This window comes from Pelecanus crispus, chromosome 20 (assembly GCF_030463565.1).
Source record: "Pelecanus crispus isolate bPelCri1 chromosome 20, bPelCri1.pri, whole genome shotgun sequence".
Lineage (NCBI taxonomy): Eukaryota > Metazoa > Chordata > Aves > Pelecaniformes > Pelecanidae > Pelecanus > Pelecanus crispus.
In genome coordinates, this window is record NC_134662.1 from 5,208,689 (window position 1) to 5,225,381 (window position 16,693).

The 16,693-nt window shown below is 51.0% G+C and overlaps 2 protein-coding genes across 4 annotated transcripts; one reads left to right on the forward strand and one right to left on the reverse strand.

Moving 5' to 3' along the window:
• Positions 1 to 2,468: 2,468 nt before the first annotated feature.
• On the reverse strand, positions 2,469 to 8,574 carry DDX49 (DEAD-box helicase 49). Its single transcript, XM_075723481.1, has 13 exons — positions 8,460 to 8,574; positions 8,229 to 8,352; positions 8,045 to 8,130; positions 7,666 to 7,787; positions 7,382 to 7,569; positions 7,101 to 7,241; positions 6,453 to 6,528; positions 6,253 to 6,329; positions 5,653 to 5,750; positions 5,216 to 5,290; positions 4,496 to 4,584; positions 4,017 to 4,088; positions 2,469 to 3,722 (listed from the first exon to the last, which is right to left on the reverse strand). The coding sequence occupies exons 1-13, from the start codon at positions 8,572 to 8,574 to the stop codon at positions 3,531 to 3,533; spliced, it is 1,455 nt and encodes a 484-aa protein (XP_075579596.1). The 3' UTR covers positions 2,469 to 3,530.
• Positions 8,575 to 8,787: 213 nt separating this feature from the next.
• COPE (coat protein complex I subunit epsilon) lies at positions 8,788 to 14,553 on the forward strand. Of its 3 annotated transcripts, XM_075723581.1 has the most exons (10): positions 8,788 to 8,942; positions 9,298 to 9,360; positions 9,788 to 9,888; positions 10,096 to 10,248; positions 10,707 to 10,760; positions 11,252 to 11,333; positions 12,349 to 12,504; positions 12,779 to 12,847; positions 13,348 to 13,422; positions 13,959 to 14,553. In XM_075723581.1, the coding sequence occupies exons 1-10, from the start codon at positions 8,817 to 8,819 to the stop codon at positions 14,004 to 14,006; spliced, it is 927 nt and encodes a 308-aa protein (XP_075579696.1). In that variant the 5' UTR covers positions 8,788 to 8,816; the 3' UTR covers positions 14,007 to 14,553. The 3 variants fall into 3 exon arrangements, with proteins under 3 accessions (XP_075579696.1, XP_075579698.1, XP_075579697.1); XM_075723583.1 differs by lacking the exon at positions 12,349 to 12,504; XM_075723582.1 differs by lacking the exon at positions 10,096 to 10,248.
• The last annotated feature ends 2,140 nt before the right edge of the window (positions 14,554 to 16,693 follow it).

The window sequence follows — 16,693 nt, forward strand, 5'->3', positions numbered from 1 at the left end:
AAAGGCCATTCCTGGTAGAAAAGCTTGTTAAGCAGCTTTTTAAAGCTTTCGGAACAGCTGAGTTTGTGTTTGCAAAGAGCATCCAAAGGTAAAGCAGCAGGTGACAGAGCGCAGGCCAGACCAGTGAGATTTTGGGCAGCATGAGGAACCCAGGTGGAGGTCCAGCCGTGTTAAACGTGCACGGACATGGGGGTGCACGCCCAGCGCAGCCCCTGCGAGGGGCGAGCTGAAAATGGCTGCACCTGCAGCCAGCAGCAGCAAAGCTGGAACATGAGTGCCAATGCAGCGATGCTGTCTCAGCAGAGAGAAATCAAAAGCCCGGCCCAAAGATGACCCCAGACTATTTCGTTGCAGCTGCCTTTTCTTCACTGTAGAGATCCAGAGCTTTCCTGCCTGATACAGCATCCATATGCAGGAGGTGCCAGCCCCTGAAGGTGACTGCCATGTTACCAAACCTGTCCCCGCTGCCGCATTTCCTTATTCAGCAGAAGTGCCAGTGTGGGGGATTTATCAAATCCTGTATATCTCACCTAGGAGGATGCCAGCCTCTCCCTTCTCCCCGCAAAACTTCTGGGAAGCATTCCTCAGAGATGTTTGTTCCTCTGTAAGAGGGGCAGAGATGGGGGGAAAACGCTCCAGGAAGAGACAAATACTTCCTTAAACACACACAAAGCAGCCGATTTCGGTGTGTGCCTGCCGACCCATCAGCGTAAAGGCCAGGCAGAATTGCCCCACGAGGTGGGAGGCAGAGGAGCACGTGCTTGCCGAGCCCCTCAGAGCAGCAGGTTTCACGATGGTTTCACGCCCAGAGGAGTCAGGAGGATGAGGAGGGCTGGCACTGGTGCAGGGCTGTCCCCTCGCACGCAGCCCCCGTGCCAGCACGGTGTTCAGCAGCCGCACGGGGTCTGGGTGGGAGAAGCAGCAATGGGAGATGCTGAATTGAGAAGCGTTTCCATGGTGACCCAGCCAGGGGAACCCCCCCCCGAGCTGGGGAGCTCGGGCCAAAGGAGCGGGGAGGGCAGAGCGTGCGGCAGGCCCGTGGCGAGAGGCGACGGGCACGCTCGGGCACGGCGGGGCACGAGGCAGCGGCCGTGCTTGGGCCGGTTCTTGCGGAGCACAGGCAGGGAAGCGTGCGAGCGCCTGCTCGGGGACCGGCGGGCAGAGCCACCACGGAGGAGGGTGGGTTTACAGCCAAGACGCAATCTAGGCTGCGATGAGGAGGAAGTCCTTATATTCCTAGGGGATCCCAAAGGTTTATGACAATGCTTAGCAACCCCAGAATGGAATATCCTACTTGGGGGGCAGTACTGACAGCACGTACAGGAGCGTCACCCAGTGTCCTCTGGCCCCGGGCAAGATGTAAATTCCTAATCTGGGAATTTAAGGCATCTTCCTACATCCCAACTAGCACAGCAACCTCTTTTTCTACTCGGCCACTCCCAAAACTGGTTATCTGAAACAAGAACATCTCGTCAACACTACAGAGAGCTCTCATTTCCAGCACGTGTCCTACCCTCACAGAGAAGGCTGCTCAAGAAAGGCAGGCGATGTATTAAAAGGAATTTTGAATAAAGCTTCAAGACAAGAGCCTTGATCAAACCCCACATGTCACATTGTGCTGGAAGGAGGCGAACTGAGAAACCCCCACCAGGCTGAAGCAAAGAGACTTCAGACAGCAGGTTAAGAAGTGTCTGCGAGAGGGAGGGGATCAACCGGCGCTCAAAGGCAGTCTCAGCAGCCTCCCCGGGAGGGCAGGAGCAGCCTGTCCCAGAGAGGATCTCTTTTTAATCTACAGCTAACAGGCTTGTTCCACAAATACGCACGCACGAGGCTGTGGAAGCATTTAGCATTCAGAAAGCATCAGTCTGATACAAACCTATTTGCCGCTGCTACAGCGGCTGCCGCCGGTGACAGCGAGCTGTGCTACAAGGCAGGCTACGGAGCGCGTTCTCCCTTCCTGGAGGGCACCCAAGAGGACAAAGCGAGGAGGAACGCGTTCAGGCATCTCCGAAACGCCAGGCGGTACCGCACCCATCTCCCCTGCCACCAGGCAGGGACCCGCGCCTCCCAAGCCCCTGTCATTGCTGTGCGTGGCCTGAAGGCACCAGGACCTGCTGTGCGTGGCCGGAGGGGTTTCCCGGAGGGAAACGCCAGCTTTCCTCTGCAAGACCTCGCTGTGCACAGACCACGCTTGAGTCAGGCAAAAGCACCACAGAGACCGCATGCTCCCAGGAAAGGAGCTTGGCTGAGGTTGCAATGAAGGGACTGAGGGATGCAACGCCCACAAGAAGCTCAATCCTTATCCAACTCATCTCTTGAAATAAAACCGATTTTATCTCCATGCTGTTTGCCCGCACAAGTACTGTGCCCCGCCCCTAAGATCCCACAACTCCCCCGTGTGTTGGAGAAAGTCAAACATCCAGTCACTTGTTGCAATAAATATTTATTTGGGCACTGACCGTAGAAACTGCTTTTGTAAGCCAGAGGACAGAAATAACAGATCTTCAGTCTCGAGTCATAGAAAGCTCTTAACATTCAAGAAGGCACTGAGGATCAAACCTGACATCAGAACAGAGCTGGCCAACCTCTGGCCCGAGCTCCTCTGGGATTTTAAGTTCCATCTCCACAGGGAAATGCAACCGTTTCTTAGGAGGGCTCAGCCCCCTCCAGCCTAACCAACCTCCTGTTCCAAACATACGTGATGCAAATCTACACAGGGAGGCCCAGACACCTACAGAGCAGGCCCAAATATAAACCACTCTGGTTAGTCTTGGATGGTGCAAGAAACGAGGGAATCCTGCTCCTGGGGTTCTTCTGTGCCAGAAATGGTCCTTGAACTGCCTGATCGTCTGGGAAAGCAGAGTCCCAGCAGCCCCGGTCTCCAAACCATGACTCTGCTATCCCTCCGGATAGCAGCCCAGGGCTGGAGCCTGAGCCAAGGCAGACAATTGCAGGCAAGAGCATCGCTTGAACGTATAAAGCAGAATCACCCCAAGAAGACCCCAGGACCAGCCACACAATACAACCTTCCCACATGTGCCAGGAATTTTCCTCTCAGAAAACTCTGGGCTATGGCGCAGACAGGGGCTGAGCTCATTTTGTCACAGTATTTTTAGACTCTGGCTCAGGGGAGATTCTGTTGATATAAACAAGTGTGAGTGGCAAGCACCAGCCGTTGAAAGGGAAAGAGCAATGACTGAATGAAGGGGGAAGAGAGAGGGGATCTTTATTTCCCTTCACGTCACCAAGAATTCAGGTCTGGCCTCTCCTTTGCTGGAGGAAGGAAACATGCTCTTGAAAGACACTCTTCCAGGAGACTGATCCGGCCTGCCAGGAATGGCCCAAGCCAGCAGCATTGTGCAGGAAGGAAAAATAACGGAGACAGTTGATCAAAGTCTCCCTTCTCCCCTCACCTACATTCCCCATACTCTCTAACACTGATTTCGGGTCAGAAGTGTCAACATTAAAACGTGTTAGATCCCAGTATTCCCAAAGCAGCAGCAACGTCAGGGCAGATGGAGCCAAGCAAGTCAGGCCAAAGGATGCTGTTTCTCTTCCATAGCATGCAGTTTGTTCCGCCGCTCCATCTTCTTCTGCAGTTTCCTCTTCAGCTGCAGTTGCTTTTTCTTCTGCAGCGTCTGCTGGACCTTCTCACGGCATTGCTTGTTTTTCTTCCTGATCTTGGCTAGCTCTGCCTTCCTTTTTGCCTCCAGATCTGGATCCTGCAATGGCAAATGCCGGGACACTAGTGACATGCATAGGGACAGCGCCAGCCCCTTTGCCATTCCTAGATGCCCACGCCGCCTTCTAGCCTGTGACTGAGTAGGCTGCAAAAGTCAGCCACTACTCCAATGCACTTTTTATTATCAGTCACCCTTTAAGACAGAACTTCACCACCCTGAAGGGAAGTGAGGTGGACACACCACAGCAGTGAGGAGGAACTGTCATTCCTCTTCCACATCGATGGCGTTATCCTAGCTATTGATCAAAGTCGTTTATATAGCAGCAACCCTCACCTTCCCTTCCAGGATCATTTGTTTCCGCTTATTTACTTCTTTCTTCTCATCAAAATCCATTCCCTCCAGCTCCTGTCAAAGCAAAAATACAGCAGGGCAATCAGTAACCAAGCACTGAGTCTGACATGCAGAAAAGCAGTGCAGCTCTAAAGGGTCAGCAGAACCTCGCCAGTGTGCACACATTTGGTAGCCTGCAGATCTTCCCCTCAAAGTACCAGCCTCAACACTCAGCAGCATAAAAATGCTGCAAAAATGTGCAATAATAGACCAAACCTAGGGAAGGTAACTAAAACAACCCTCCCCCCCGCAGGTCTATGTGCTTCCACTAGAAGAAGGAACAAAAATTCTTATTTATGTGCTCAAGAGCAAAGCTGCGTATCCAGAGCCGCATGTTAGACTGCAACGAATCTCCTGGTTACACCCAGCTGCCCAAGATCTCCAGTCCTCTGAACAAAGGGGCTGCATGTTTGCACACTCACTATTTCACATTCCCTCCTGGTGACGTTCACTTGGGTGAGGATGTCAAGCACAGACTGCTCCTCCACAGAGAACTCCTGCAGCTTCAGTTCTGCATCAGGGCGAGACATTTACAGACCACGGTTGGTTACAAAATCCAGGGGCAGATTCTCAACTAGTAAAAAACCCAATATGGTTCCACTGATTATCAGTGGAATTGTTGTCATATGTTACGATCGCTCTGACTTCCTCAGGCCTACAACAAAGGATTAAATCCTCCCCTCTGCCTACAATTCCCCATAGCTCAAGATGTTGCATTTATTAGGTCTACTTTCTAAAAAAAAAAAAGATGAAGTCTGAACCTATGCAAAGCAACCTGTTCTTTTTGTCCACCTCAGCATACACAGTAGCAAGGAAGTAGGGAAGAAGCTGGTTGCTTTAATAAAAAGGTAACAGAGAAAGTTCAACACGCTGGTTCTCCTCCACTAGAAATAGCAGGAAGACAAACACGTTCACGCCTGGCCCACTCAAGAGCAGAATTTTGATTCTGCTGATGGAGATTCAAGTGCTCCTGCTCTTTTCCAAGCCTTAGCCACACAGGGAAGGGAAACCATTTTTATGCTGATGTTCTGGATCAGACATTCTGCACCGATGAAATCAGTACTGCGTGTACTGCAAGTTCCACAAGCACAAAGGAACATCATGATCCCACATTTTAGCAGCATTACTGGTGCTGTACTTACTGATTTCCTCCTCAATAGCATGTACAAGGTGGATGTCGTACTGCGTCACCAGTGTAATAGCTATTCCTTTCCGACCTGGATGATGAAAACACAGTGATATATGAATCTTGACAAGCAGAGGGAGATGAAGCCTAACCCATGCCAAATTCCATCCATCCCCATGAGTCAGGCTAGCACATTATGGTGACAGGATCCTCAGAGGGGTCTGTATTTGCTCTGAAAATTCAGCTAACTATTGGTGCAGATCAGACACAAGTCAGGGTGAGCCACCATCGCAACCCTAAGGCAGGAAGCCGAGCCAGCGATCCGAGTAGATCTGGCGCTGAGAAGACTGCGCTGCAGCTGCTGTGAAGCCGCCTCGCACCCACTCAGGGCTCAGCCCCAGCACTGGGATCCCAGTTTTAGCCAGCAAACCGCACGCAGTTTTCCCTGCTCACCTGCACGGGCTGTCCGGCCAACCCGGTGAATGTAGATTTTCGGCAGGCCGGGAGTGTTGTGATTGATGACAACTTGTACCGTAGGAATGTCCAAACCTCTGGAATGCAGGGAAAGAGAACGGAAGCTGAGAAACACTATTTTAATATATGCAGTTTAAGTTCCTGTCCCTGCTTTCTTTCTCCAAGAGCCCTATACTCTCATGAATATAGCCTTTATGGGCTCTAGGGCTTATGATTCTAGGACAAACCCTCTCCTCATGCAGCTCTCCAACAGTCACAAAATGCAATGTCGCCTTGTAGCCTGCCGCTCCCTCCTAGGCCCAGAGGATACACTAAGCCTCACAGAAATCATTCTGCCAGAACACATACACACACCTGCTGCAGCAAAACAAGCCAGGATCAGAGCTACATCACGCACAAATGGGCTCCAAAACACAGCTCAGAGGTGTTCTACAACGGAAGCAAACAACCCTGTCCTACCCAGGCAGGGGGAATTTAAAGCTCTCCCCTTGCCAAACCCAGCCTAATTTCCACAGCGGTTCTGGTGCTTAAAAAGCAGGCTTAAGACCTTTGGCAACAGAGACCGCATTTTTCCCTTACCTGGCAGCAACATCAGTGGCAATGAGAATCTTAAAGATGCTGGACTTGAACTTTGCTAAAGCTGCAAATCGTTGCCGCTGCAAAGAGAAAAGCCTGTATGAGGGCTGTTGTGAGCCACAGGAGCTGTAGGATTGGGACAGGCGTCTGGCTCAGGGATGCAGCTGGAAGGATCCATCTCCCAGGGGTGTCCCGTCACTCACCTGTTTCATCATGGAATGCAGAGCTACAGAAGGAAAGCTGTATTTCCTAAGCATCATGTTCAAGACCTGGCAGTCCCTTGAAAGAAAACAAACAAACAAAAAATCAGAACATAACAGGGAAACGTAAAGCTGATGAATCAGGACAGAGCTGGGGTTCCTCGAGGAGCCCTCACACTACAATTACTGCAGTGCCATTAATTACTGAAGCGCTCTAACAGAGGTAGGGAACGGCACACCCACTCCACACCCACTCAGCCCAGAGAGTGACTGGATTCCCACTTGCACTCACGGGAATGTCACCAGCTCCGCGGCTCAATCCCAGTCCCTTGAACCACCCGAGGAAAGGGAACAGCCCGGTGGAGCAGACAGTGCTATATGCCCCATCCCTTTCCAGTATCCATCAGCAGGAGGAAAGGAAGGTGCAGGAAGGTAAAGCAGCTTGACCTTCTGGCGTGCAACATTTCTGGGTGGCCCTTCAGCCCCAGACCGCTCAAAGGAAAAGGTGCTTCTCTACCAAATTTCAGAATAGACTGAGGAAGCAAATACTATCCCAGCCTAACACCGAATACAGCGGGAATTTAGAATCTGAACTAGAAATATAAAGGCAGCCCTATGTTAAGAGCAATCTCGAGGAACAATACCACTCACTTGCAGGTTTTGGTAAAGATAATAATAGACCAGTCTTTGTGCTCGTCCTGGAAGGTCTGGATTAAATGGACAAGGTACGCGTCCTTGACTGCTTCGGGTACAAGCAAGTAGCGCTGGTCCAATTCATCCACCGTCCGCACCCTGTCGGGAGGGGAAGGCAAACCACCAAGAAGCACCGGTTTGGCAAGTGCAGATGGAACACAAGGGAGACAGCGAGGAGACGAGATAACAGAGAGGAAACAGGATTCTTCATCTGCTCGGTGGAGTGGATGAAGACTTACTCGGACACAGCCTCCCAGAAGAACGGTCTGTTTGCAGCCAGGCTCTTCAGCTCGTTCAGCGTATCGGTTAGCGTGGCGCTGAACAGCAACGTTTGCCTGCGTGCTGGAACAGCCTCCAGAATCACCTCCAGGTCCGCAGTGAAGTCAGCACAGCCCTGCTCCAGCAACCGGTCAGCTTCATCCAAAACCTAGGCACAGCCGAAAATAAATGAGATCACCTGCGTGCATACCTACAAAGCTAAAAATCTGAAAAGCGTTAAAAAAAACCTGGAAAGCCGCCTTACCAAGAACTTCAGTTTTTTAAGGCTGAAAGTGTTGGAACTGCGGAGGTGATCTGCCAGCCTGCCGGGCGTAGCGATGACAACGTGGGGTTTACGGGAGAGCTCCAGTGCCTGCGCCACCATGTCTGCACCAAGAACCAGAGAGCCGAGTTATGGGCAACTGAACATGGACCCTAAAATCGCTTGGTCTGTAAGGCCAGAAAATGTCACTCTCCTCATTTCCACTAGCCTCCTCTGCCTTGGCCACTGCATAATGGCTCCTCAGCACGAAGAAAACACACCGTGTGGAAGGAGAGCCTCCCCGGGAGCTCTGCTCTTTCTCAACCGTACTAGGGCCGGAGGGGAAGGGCGGACGCTCTGACCCGCGCGCAGCAGCACTCACCCAGGCCGCCCACCACCACGCAGTCCTTCAGGCCGAGGGGCTTCCCCAGGACACGGAACTGCTCGGCGATCTGGTACGCCAGCTCCCTACCGGGGAGGAGAGAGCTGAAGCGGGGCCGGCCGCCACGGCGGGGCCTTCCAGGACCGGCTCAGCCGTCCTGGGCCCTCCCGGGGCCGCTCTGTACCTGGTGGGAGTCAGCACCAGGCAGAAGATGCCGTAGGGGTCCTCGGAGAGCACCTGCAGCACGGGCAGCACGAAGGCCGCCGTCTTCCCGCTGCCCGTCTTGGCGCAGCCCAGACAGTCGCGACCTATGAGGGAAGCAGAAGGACGGCGACCGGGAGCGGCCATTAACGGGGCAAGCGGGGACCCGGGGGGGAGCGGGGACGCGGGGGGGAGCGGGGACCGGCGCACTCACCCTGCAGCACGGGCGGGATGCAGGCGACCTGCACGGGCGTGGGCCGGCTCAGCCCCACCTGCCGCGCCTGCTCCACCAGCCACGGCGCCAGCCCCAGCGCCCGGAACTCCACCATGCTCGGTCCCCGTCTGCAGCCGGCGCCTCCGGCCGCGCGTCACCGGGCGCGTCCGCCCCGCTCATTGGCTGCCTCCCGCTGAGCCCCGCCCAGCCTGCCTTGCTCAGCAGGCGCTTCCGGCGCTCTGTTGACGTTTCCGCCTCCTTGCGTGGCTATTGGCTGACGCGGGAGGTCTCCATGGAGACTGCGGCTCCCGGCAGCCGCCGGGGCCCAGCTGCTTCCGGAGACGTGTCTGAGGGGAAATGGCGTCCGGGGCGGGTGCGGGCTCCGCTGGTCAGGGCGGCGACGTCGATGAGCTCTTCGACGTGAAGAACAGCTTCTACATCGGCGCCTACCAGGCCGCCATCAACGAGGCACAGCGGGTCAAGGTAGGGGCGGCGCGGCGGCGGGGGCAGGCTGTCCTTTGGCCCGCGGGTCGGTTCCTCTCCCCGGGCCCGGCCTCCCCTCGGCCGCCCCGGCATCTGAAGGCGCGAGTCTGGGGGTCCCTGAGTGCCCTTCGTCCCTGCCCGCCTCGTCCCAGGCTGTTTTCGGTGCCGCCCGCCTCCCTGCTCTGGCAGGGGGACGCTGGGGAGGAAGGGGGGGCTCCCGTGGGCCCCGGGAGCGTGTGTGTGTGTGTGTGTCGTTTCTCTGGGGGAGTCTCGTGTGCGGAGTTGTGGTGTTGCAGGGTTGGGTTATGGCCATGGGGTTGCTGAGAGAGGTTCTTGTTTCCTGTCATCCCTTCAGCCGACTAATCCGGAGAAGGAAGTGGAGAGGGACGTTTTCTTATTCCGAGCCTACATTGCCCAGGTGAGGTTGCTGGTGTTGTATTTAGAGCAGCGTAATTAGAGCGCAGGGCTGGAGTTGGGGAGGTTGTGAATCCAAGTCCTGTGAATACAGCATTACACAGTTTGGTAACGATTCCTCTGTCAGCAATGGAACGTAATGCATCTCTCAAAAGTAATGCTATTGCGAACGCAGTATGTTGTTTGTAGGGTCAGGACGACCTGATGAGACCTCTTTGAGAGATACTTTTTTGTCTTTAAAATAGCATATGGGGAAATAGTCTTCAGTTATGAAGACTGGCTGTGTTTGTGCAGTATAATGGGAGACATAAAGTAGAAATTTGCCATTACTGGTGGTGGTGGTGGTTGTAAAAAAGGTTTCAGAAAGTAAACAACTATTTCCTGTGTTCTTAAAAATGAGTAAATTATAGATTCTTCTTTGCCTTCAACAGAGAAAATATGGTGTTGTCCTGGATGAAATTAAAGCCAATGCTAGTCCTGAGCTCCAAGCGGTGAGGATGTTTGCAGAATATCTTTCAAATGAGAATCAAAGGTAAGTCTGGTAATAAGTTGGAACTCAAGCCCTGTGTAACAGGGAATATGCTTCCATGCGTAAAGTTTCTTGTACAAGTGTGGTCTTTATTGTGATTTTCTGTGGTTTTGCAGTGAATCTCAAAAAGGCAGAATTGCATGGAGGCAGGATCTTTTTTTCTTGCTTGGTAACGAAACTCTCCCAAATTCTCATTCTTGCTCTTTATAGGGATGCAATTGTTGCTGATTTGGACAAGAAAATGGCAAAAAGTGTTGATATAACCAATACTACTTTCTTGCTGATGGCTGCTTCTATCTATTTCCACGACAAAAATCCTGATGCGGCTCTGCGTACTCTGCATCAAGGGGAGAGCTTGGAATGGTAAGTGTGGCTCACCCCGGCATCGCGGAGGTGTGTGTTAGCAAAGCCTTTCTCTTCTCTAGGGAGAGGTGCCGTAGAAATGGTCTGGCTTATCTCTAAAAAGCTTTGAAAGCATTGAGAAGCTGCTTTGAGGTTTGCCGCCTTAGTAAGTGATTTGGTGCTCACCCTACAATATCAAGTCTATTGCTCCCTTGTGAGACTGAAGAACCTGATTTATTGATTCATGTGTGCTCAGAATTGCTGAAATGAGCATTATGTCAGTGGAGCGAGGGAGTACTTGGGAGCTAGGAGCAAGCTTCCCCGATCCGGGTCCAGCTCCAAGCTCTGTTGGCTCCCCGCGGCAGGGAGGCTTGTCCCTGGGTGCTGGCAGCGCTGCTAAGCAGCAGGCTCCCAGGCTAAGCGCAGGGAGCAGCAAAGCCTGCAGCTGTGAAAAATCACCTTGCTCTTTTTTGTTGCAGCATGGCCATGATGATACAGATTCTTCTGAAGCTCGACAGGCTTGATCTGGCTCGGTAACTAAGTTTGTGTCCCTTTGCTTCTTAATGGTGCTCTTGTGGGGTGGGCCTTGATAAGAGAATTTTCATCACCCAGCCTCCCCTGAGGTGCAGCATTTTAACGCCTGCAGTGGACAGAACTTGTGTGTAGGTATGGGTGCGCTGCAAACGGGTTTTATTCTTCGGGTTGCAAAAGTTGTGGAGGTAATGTAGCTGGATACAGCTGAAGAAAGAGATGGACCTCTAGGTTTAATCTTACCTTCAGCAGAATGTGGTTTGAATCTCTAGTCCTGGGTTTCCCACTTCCCATGGGGAAGTAAAACAGGGAGGTCTTTCACAGATTGCTTCAGTAAAATACTGAGGTGCTTGTGCCATGTTGCCAACACGCTGTGGCTGTTGTGCTGTAGTGGTGAAAGAACTGAGAAACAACAACCTTTTGTTTCTATCTTAAAGAGGTGCAGAAGATGCCTTGTCTTTCTGTTCTGTGACTCCCACTTTTGCTTCTGCAGCAAGGAACTTAAGAAGATGCAGGAGCAAGACGAGGATGCAACTCTTACTCAGCTGGCAACTGCCTGGGTGAACCTGGCCATAGTGAGTATCTTAAATGGGGATCCCTAGCCTACAACATCTGAGAAACACCGCTCCGTTTCTCATTCCCGACTGCTCTTTTCACATCATGCTTTCAGAAAAGCGTGCAGGTTTTTTGTTGGTTTTGGGTTTTTTCCCCCCACTTCCTTCAAGTACACAGAAAATATTGATAGCTGGCTTCACAAACTAACTGGCTGTTTGGATTGTCAGCCTTTCATCTGTGCTCCTTAGCCTTCAGCTCGCCCAGGGAAGAGCTAAACCACGCTTAGATAATTCACAAAAACATTACAATATAAAAAGGAAAGCTGCAGTGTTACTAGCATCCAGACCTTGCAATTAAAACTCCAAGAAAAAAGTGTAATTCTCTACTTAGAGCAGATTCTCTTTAAGAGTAGTCTCCTAAAATTCGGTGAAGTCCAAGGTTATGCATGCAATAGCCTGTTACACTATTAAGACTTCTCTTTTTTAGCGTTCACTTGGTTTTGTTACGAAATCTCTCCTATATCATCCTTGCTTTCCAATAGCATGTGGTGAGATTTTCCTTAAGATCTTGGTTTCCACAAGGGATCCAGCCCCTAATTGGTGGCAGCTGCTGCATGTGGAACCTTTCTGAAGCTGGAATTTTTTGAAAAGCTAGGTGTCCGTACCTGCATTTACTTACAAAAATCTCATTTCATAATCCTTTATTACGTCAAACATCTGAAGTGGTTCTTCTGAAGTGGATTCTTTTGGGTTTTTTCTTTTTTCTTTTTTTAATGGAAACCTGGATCTTTTGATCATTCAAGTGGTTCTTAGTATTTTTGCATTTCTTTCATCTATGGTCTGCCAGTGAGCTGTTGTGGTACAGGAGATCACCTGAATGCCAACAGCTGTTAGCGTTGGTTCTTACACATTTTATACCTGTGCTTTGTAACCCTAGAAATGAACTTTGTGCCTAGTTCTTCAACCGTGGCAAGAATGTACAGGCTTCTTAGCAACATGTAATGAAACTGTGGGTGTTTGTCTCCTCCCTTTGCAGGGTGGTGAGAAGTTACAAGATGCCTATTACATCTTCCAAGAGATGGCAGACAAGTGCTCCTCCACCCTCCTCCTACTTAACGGACAAGCAGCCTGCTATATGGCTCAGGGCAAGTGGGACGATGCAGAGGGAGTGCTTCAGGAGGCATTGGACAAGGTGCTTTCTGGTTTTGCCAGGCAGATTTGCTCTCATGGGGATGTAGAGTAAACCAGCAAGGACTTTCACTGCTAAACTTCATGAAAATACCAGTATATTGATATATATCGCTAAGGGCGGTCGCTGTTAATACCTACCTTTTCTTGTACTTCGCCTTTTCCAGTAAAGCGAGCTATAGGTTTGACAGAACTTGTTCTTGCAGAGCTGCGCCGTTGTTACGCCTAGTCACGGTAGAGGTAAGTCAGGTAGATGGGGTGATTGTTCTCGTTTTCAGGACAGTGGCCATCCTGAGACCCTGATCAACTTCGTTGTCCTGTCACAGCACTTGGGCAAGCCACCAGAGGTGAGGCTTCTTTTATTGTGCTCGGCAACCTGTTCCTGCTGCTGAGGGCAGGTTGTGTGTTCCTAGTGCACGTGGTAACTTCGCTTGGGTTTTGCAATTTTATCTTTTCTCATCAGGATTGGCATTAACAAAAAAAAAAATAGTTCTGGGGTGCGGGGGGCTTGCATCCTCAGTATTCAATAAAGTATTTGTGGAAATACAGGTGTTGTAGACAGTGGTAGACTTGAGAGGAAGGCCTGGGTAGAAAAAGAAATCTCTTGAGTTCCGAGTTCAGTTCTCACTGATTGTTTTCTTGAGCCCACTATTTACGGTCGTAATTTTTAAGTGCAGAGTATGCAAAGGTCTTACTGGGTTTTGCTGGAGCTGCTAACATTCAGGATGCTGAAAACAATCAGGTCTTTGCTCACTGCAGACAAATACATTGAAAGTGTGATGCTTTAAACTCTTGGCTTCTCCTCACGTTATCTCAATTTTTAAATTTGTCTATCTCATCCCATCAGGTTACGAATCGCTATTTGTCACAGTTGAAAGATGCGCATAAAAATCATCCGTTCATCAAGGAGTACCAGGCAAAGGTACTAATTACTTTCTCATATAAAACCGAATTTGTCATTCCTCATACCAGTGTCTGGTGGGGCGAGTGGATTCTTTACCAGTAAACGTGACTGCAGTTCTGAGGGGATAGGTCTGTGCTCTTTCTCTGTCACGTCACTCGCCGGTGAATTTTCTAGCCCTCGTGAGAGATGTTGGCAAACGCAAGCCAGGTGTTCAGCCAAAGGACTGATGGTAACATCTTGACAGAATAGCTCTGAGATAGGGGTTCTTAATCCGAGTCAGAAGTTTGTTACCATCAGACATTTTGCCTAAGTAGAGGAAACATCCTTCAGGAAGAGAGAATGTGGGGAGGGGGAAAGAAGGGTAAAGGTAATAGCAGAGGGAAAATGGAACAAATGGGAAAAAATTGAGAGCTGATACAGCTGATCTTGCTTCTTAGAATTCCTTTTGTCTTAGTGAGCTGTGATAGTAGTGTTCTCTTCAGCTAATGCAGGCTTTATTAAATTTTCAGTAAAGTTCCAGATTTGTTCATTTTATTTTTGTTTCTGGTTTGAAGGAGAATGACTTTGACCGGCTAGCCATGCAGTATGCCCCCAGCGCGTGAGGAGAGGGGAACGAGGCTGCGGCCCTGCTCTGTGGTACCTTGGGAACTGGGGTTGATGCGCAGAGGCTCCCTGGTAACACGGAAAAACGGCCTCTGCGAGTCGGTCTGGCTTAACTCACTGTGGCAGCGTCTTGCAATCCAGCAAGCCGGTGCTAAACCTGTACATAACGCATAGCTACTTGAATCTGGTAGCTGAAAAGCCTGTGTTCCGGCTTCCCTGGGTCCTGAACTCTGTTTAAAATGCAGTGCGAAGCAAGAGTATGCAACACTGTACCTTGAACATTCCTAATAAAGCCTTTTCTGGATCTGTGTGCCCCTTAATTTCTGGAATTCAAGTAATTCCACTTTCAGACTGAGCCCTATCATCTGTCCCGAGGGTATGCTGTGGGAGGAGCATGAAGGTTAATTTTAAGCATCTGCATTCAAGTACATGGATGACTCCCAAGTTACGGATGCCTGGTGACTCCTTTCAGTCTGCCTGGTGACTCCTCCTTTAACTTCAGCATCCTCTGGAAGAAGGATGCACAGCTGTAGGGGTTACTGCTGGTGAGAGGGAAAGCTTCCCCAAAATAAAAATAATCCGATTGTAATGGGCTCAGCCTTAAGATTAAGCTGGTGAAGTGCGGTAGCTTGCGTCCTGGAGCCAGGAACGTACACGCCGCGATACGTGTGGAAGCACGCGTGTCACCAGTCGCTTCTGAAAGCGTGGTGGTTGTTGAACCTAACATGTCGTGGAACATAAGGTGATCCAGCGCTCCGGGATTATGCTTTTCCATAGCCTCGGACTCCTGTCTGGCATTTCAGACTGCCTCTGCCGAGCGATTGTGTTACTTCAGAGGTGCGAAGAGCAGATCTCCAAGTGGAACCCTCAGCTGGGACGGCCGGAACTCTAACATTCGAATTACCTTTTGAATTATCTTTCGGGTTGCCTTTGGGGAGAGGGAGAAGAGGGGTTTGTACTACACTGTAAATGTGTCTCACTGGCGTTTCCTTTGTGCCCACCTCGGCCCTGGCTGCTCTGAAAGGGCTCATTGTCTCCCTCCTTGGCTTGTTTAGTGAGCAGCTCTTTTCAATGAGGGGTTATTCATGGTCCGGTCTTGAATGAATGTTTCTTTTGTGGAGCTGTCTGAGGGAGATGTGAAAGGGGCTTGTGTGCTCAGGGCGGCCATTACCCACTTGATGGGCCATGATAAATTGACTTAAAAATGTAAACAATAAAAGCAAGTGGCATAGTAGGAGCCAGCGCTGTCAATGTGGGAATAGGGGAACATGTTGTTCGGACCTCCGAGAGGAATGAGTCTGTGTTTTCTCATCGCTGCCCCAGACCAATTAGAGAGGTTCCAGGGAACTTGAAGGCAGAATGGCTGTGGTCAGAGGAATGACTTTAAATGAGATAAAACTCATTTATAGTTTGTCTTTTTCTTCCCCTGTCAGGCTGGTTCAAGTTACGGTTCCATGAGTGCCCGTGATGATGGTGATTATTCTCTATCTCTAGTAGTAAGGATCCCACAGCTGCAATCGAGCCGATAGTTTCGGTGCTTTAGGACACAGCCGAACCCCATTTACTCCTCCGTGGCTCAAACCAAATACCACTGCGCTGCCCCAGTGCCCCAGGTCTGAGGTTCCTGTTGTGCCTTACCATGAGACAATGTAAGCGCTGGCATTTTAGGCGAATCTTCATCTTAAACTCACGCTTCTCCTAGCAAGCCAAATGTCTGAGTGTCTGTACATGACTGGATGTATCACTTTTAATTTTAAACATACACATAATGAGATTTCTGTTCTATGAATCAGCAGCTAGCCCGAGTGCAAGCCGCCTGCCTTCTGGGGAGGCACTGGGTCCAGCCCTTCCTCAGGGGTGACCTTTTGGGACCCTGTATTTGCATTTTTCAGGTGCATCTCGTTACTCCAGAGCTGCCTTAACTGCAACAGGTGCTGAAGCTCAGCTGTGGTGGCCGGGTGGAGATGCCCGATGGCTTTGCACTGCTGTGCTTCATGAGGAAGGGATGGATCTCCTGCTACCTGGAGGCTTTTGCTGAGAGGTACGGAAAAAAGAGAGATCGGGAGCGTTGTTTCTCTTTGCGTATCAAACGAAAAAACATTAAAGCGTGAATGTTTAGTCAGGCATCTTGAATGGGGAGGACTGTAGGAGCTCTGTGCTGTTGGACAGCGTTGCCAAGGCCCTGTGGGTAACTTCCAGCCCCCACGGCCACCCAAAGGGCGCACCTTGGCAGGCGCAGCAGTTTTCCGCTCTTAGATCATCGATTGTCATCTCTTGATACTGAAATATTAGTGTTTGTCTCCGGCTCTCGCTGCTGGAGCGACTCCAGCCTATTGTCACGGCTCCTTGTCCGAGAGAGCAGTCGCATTGTTGGGGGTGGGTTGGTTCTTTTTTTTTTTTTTTTTTTTTTTTTTTTTTTTTGTGGGTAAGAAATTGTGATGTAACTTCATTCAGCGATTCTCCGTGCCGGTGAAGGGGGGGCCCCCAGGGAGCCGGTGCCGGTGAAGGGGGCCCCCCCAGGGAGCCGGTGCCGGTGAAGGGGGCCCCCCAAGGAGCCGGTGCCGGTGAAGGGGGGCCCCCCCAAGGTGCCGGTGAAGGGGGGCCCCCCAGGGAGCCGGTGCCGGTGAAGGGGGCCCCCCCAGGGAGCCGGTGCCGGTGAAGGGGGGCCCCCCCAAGGTGCCGGTGA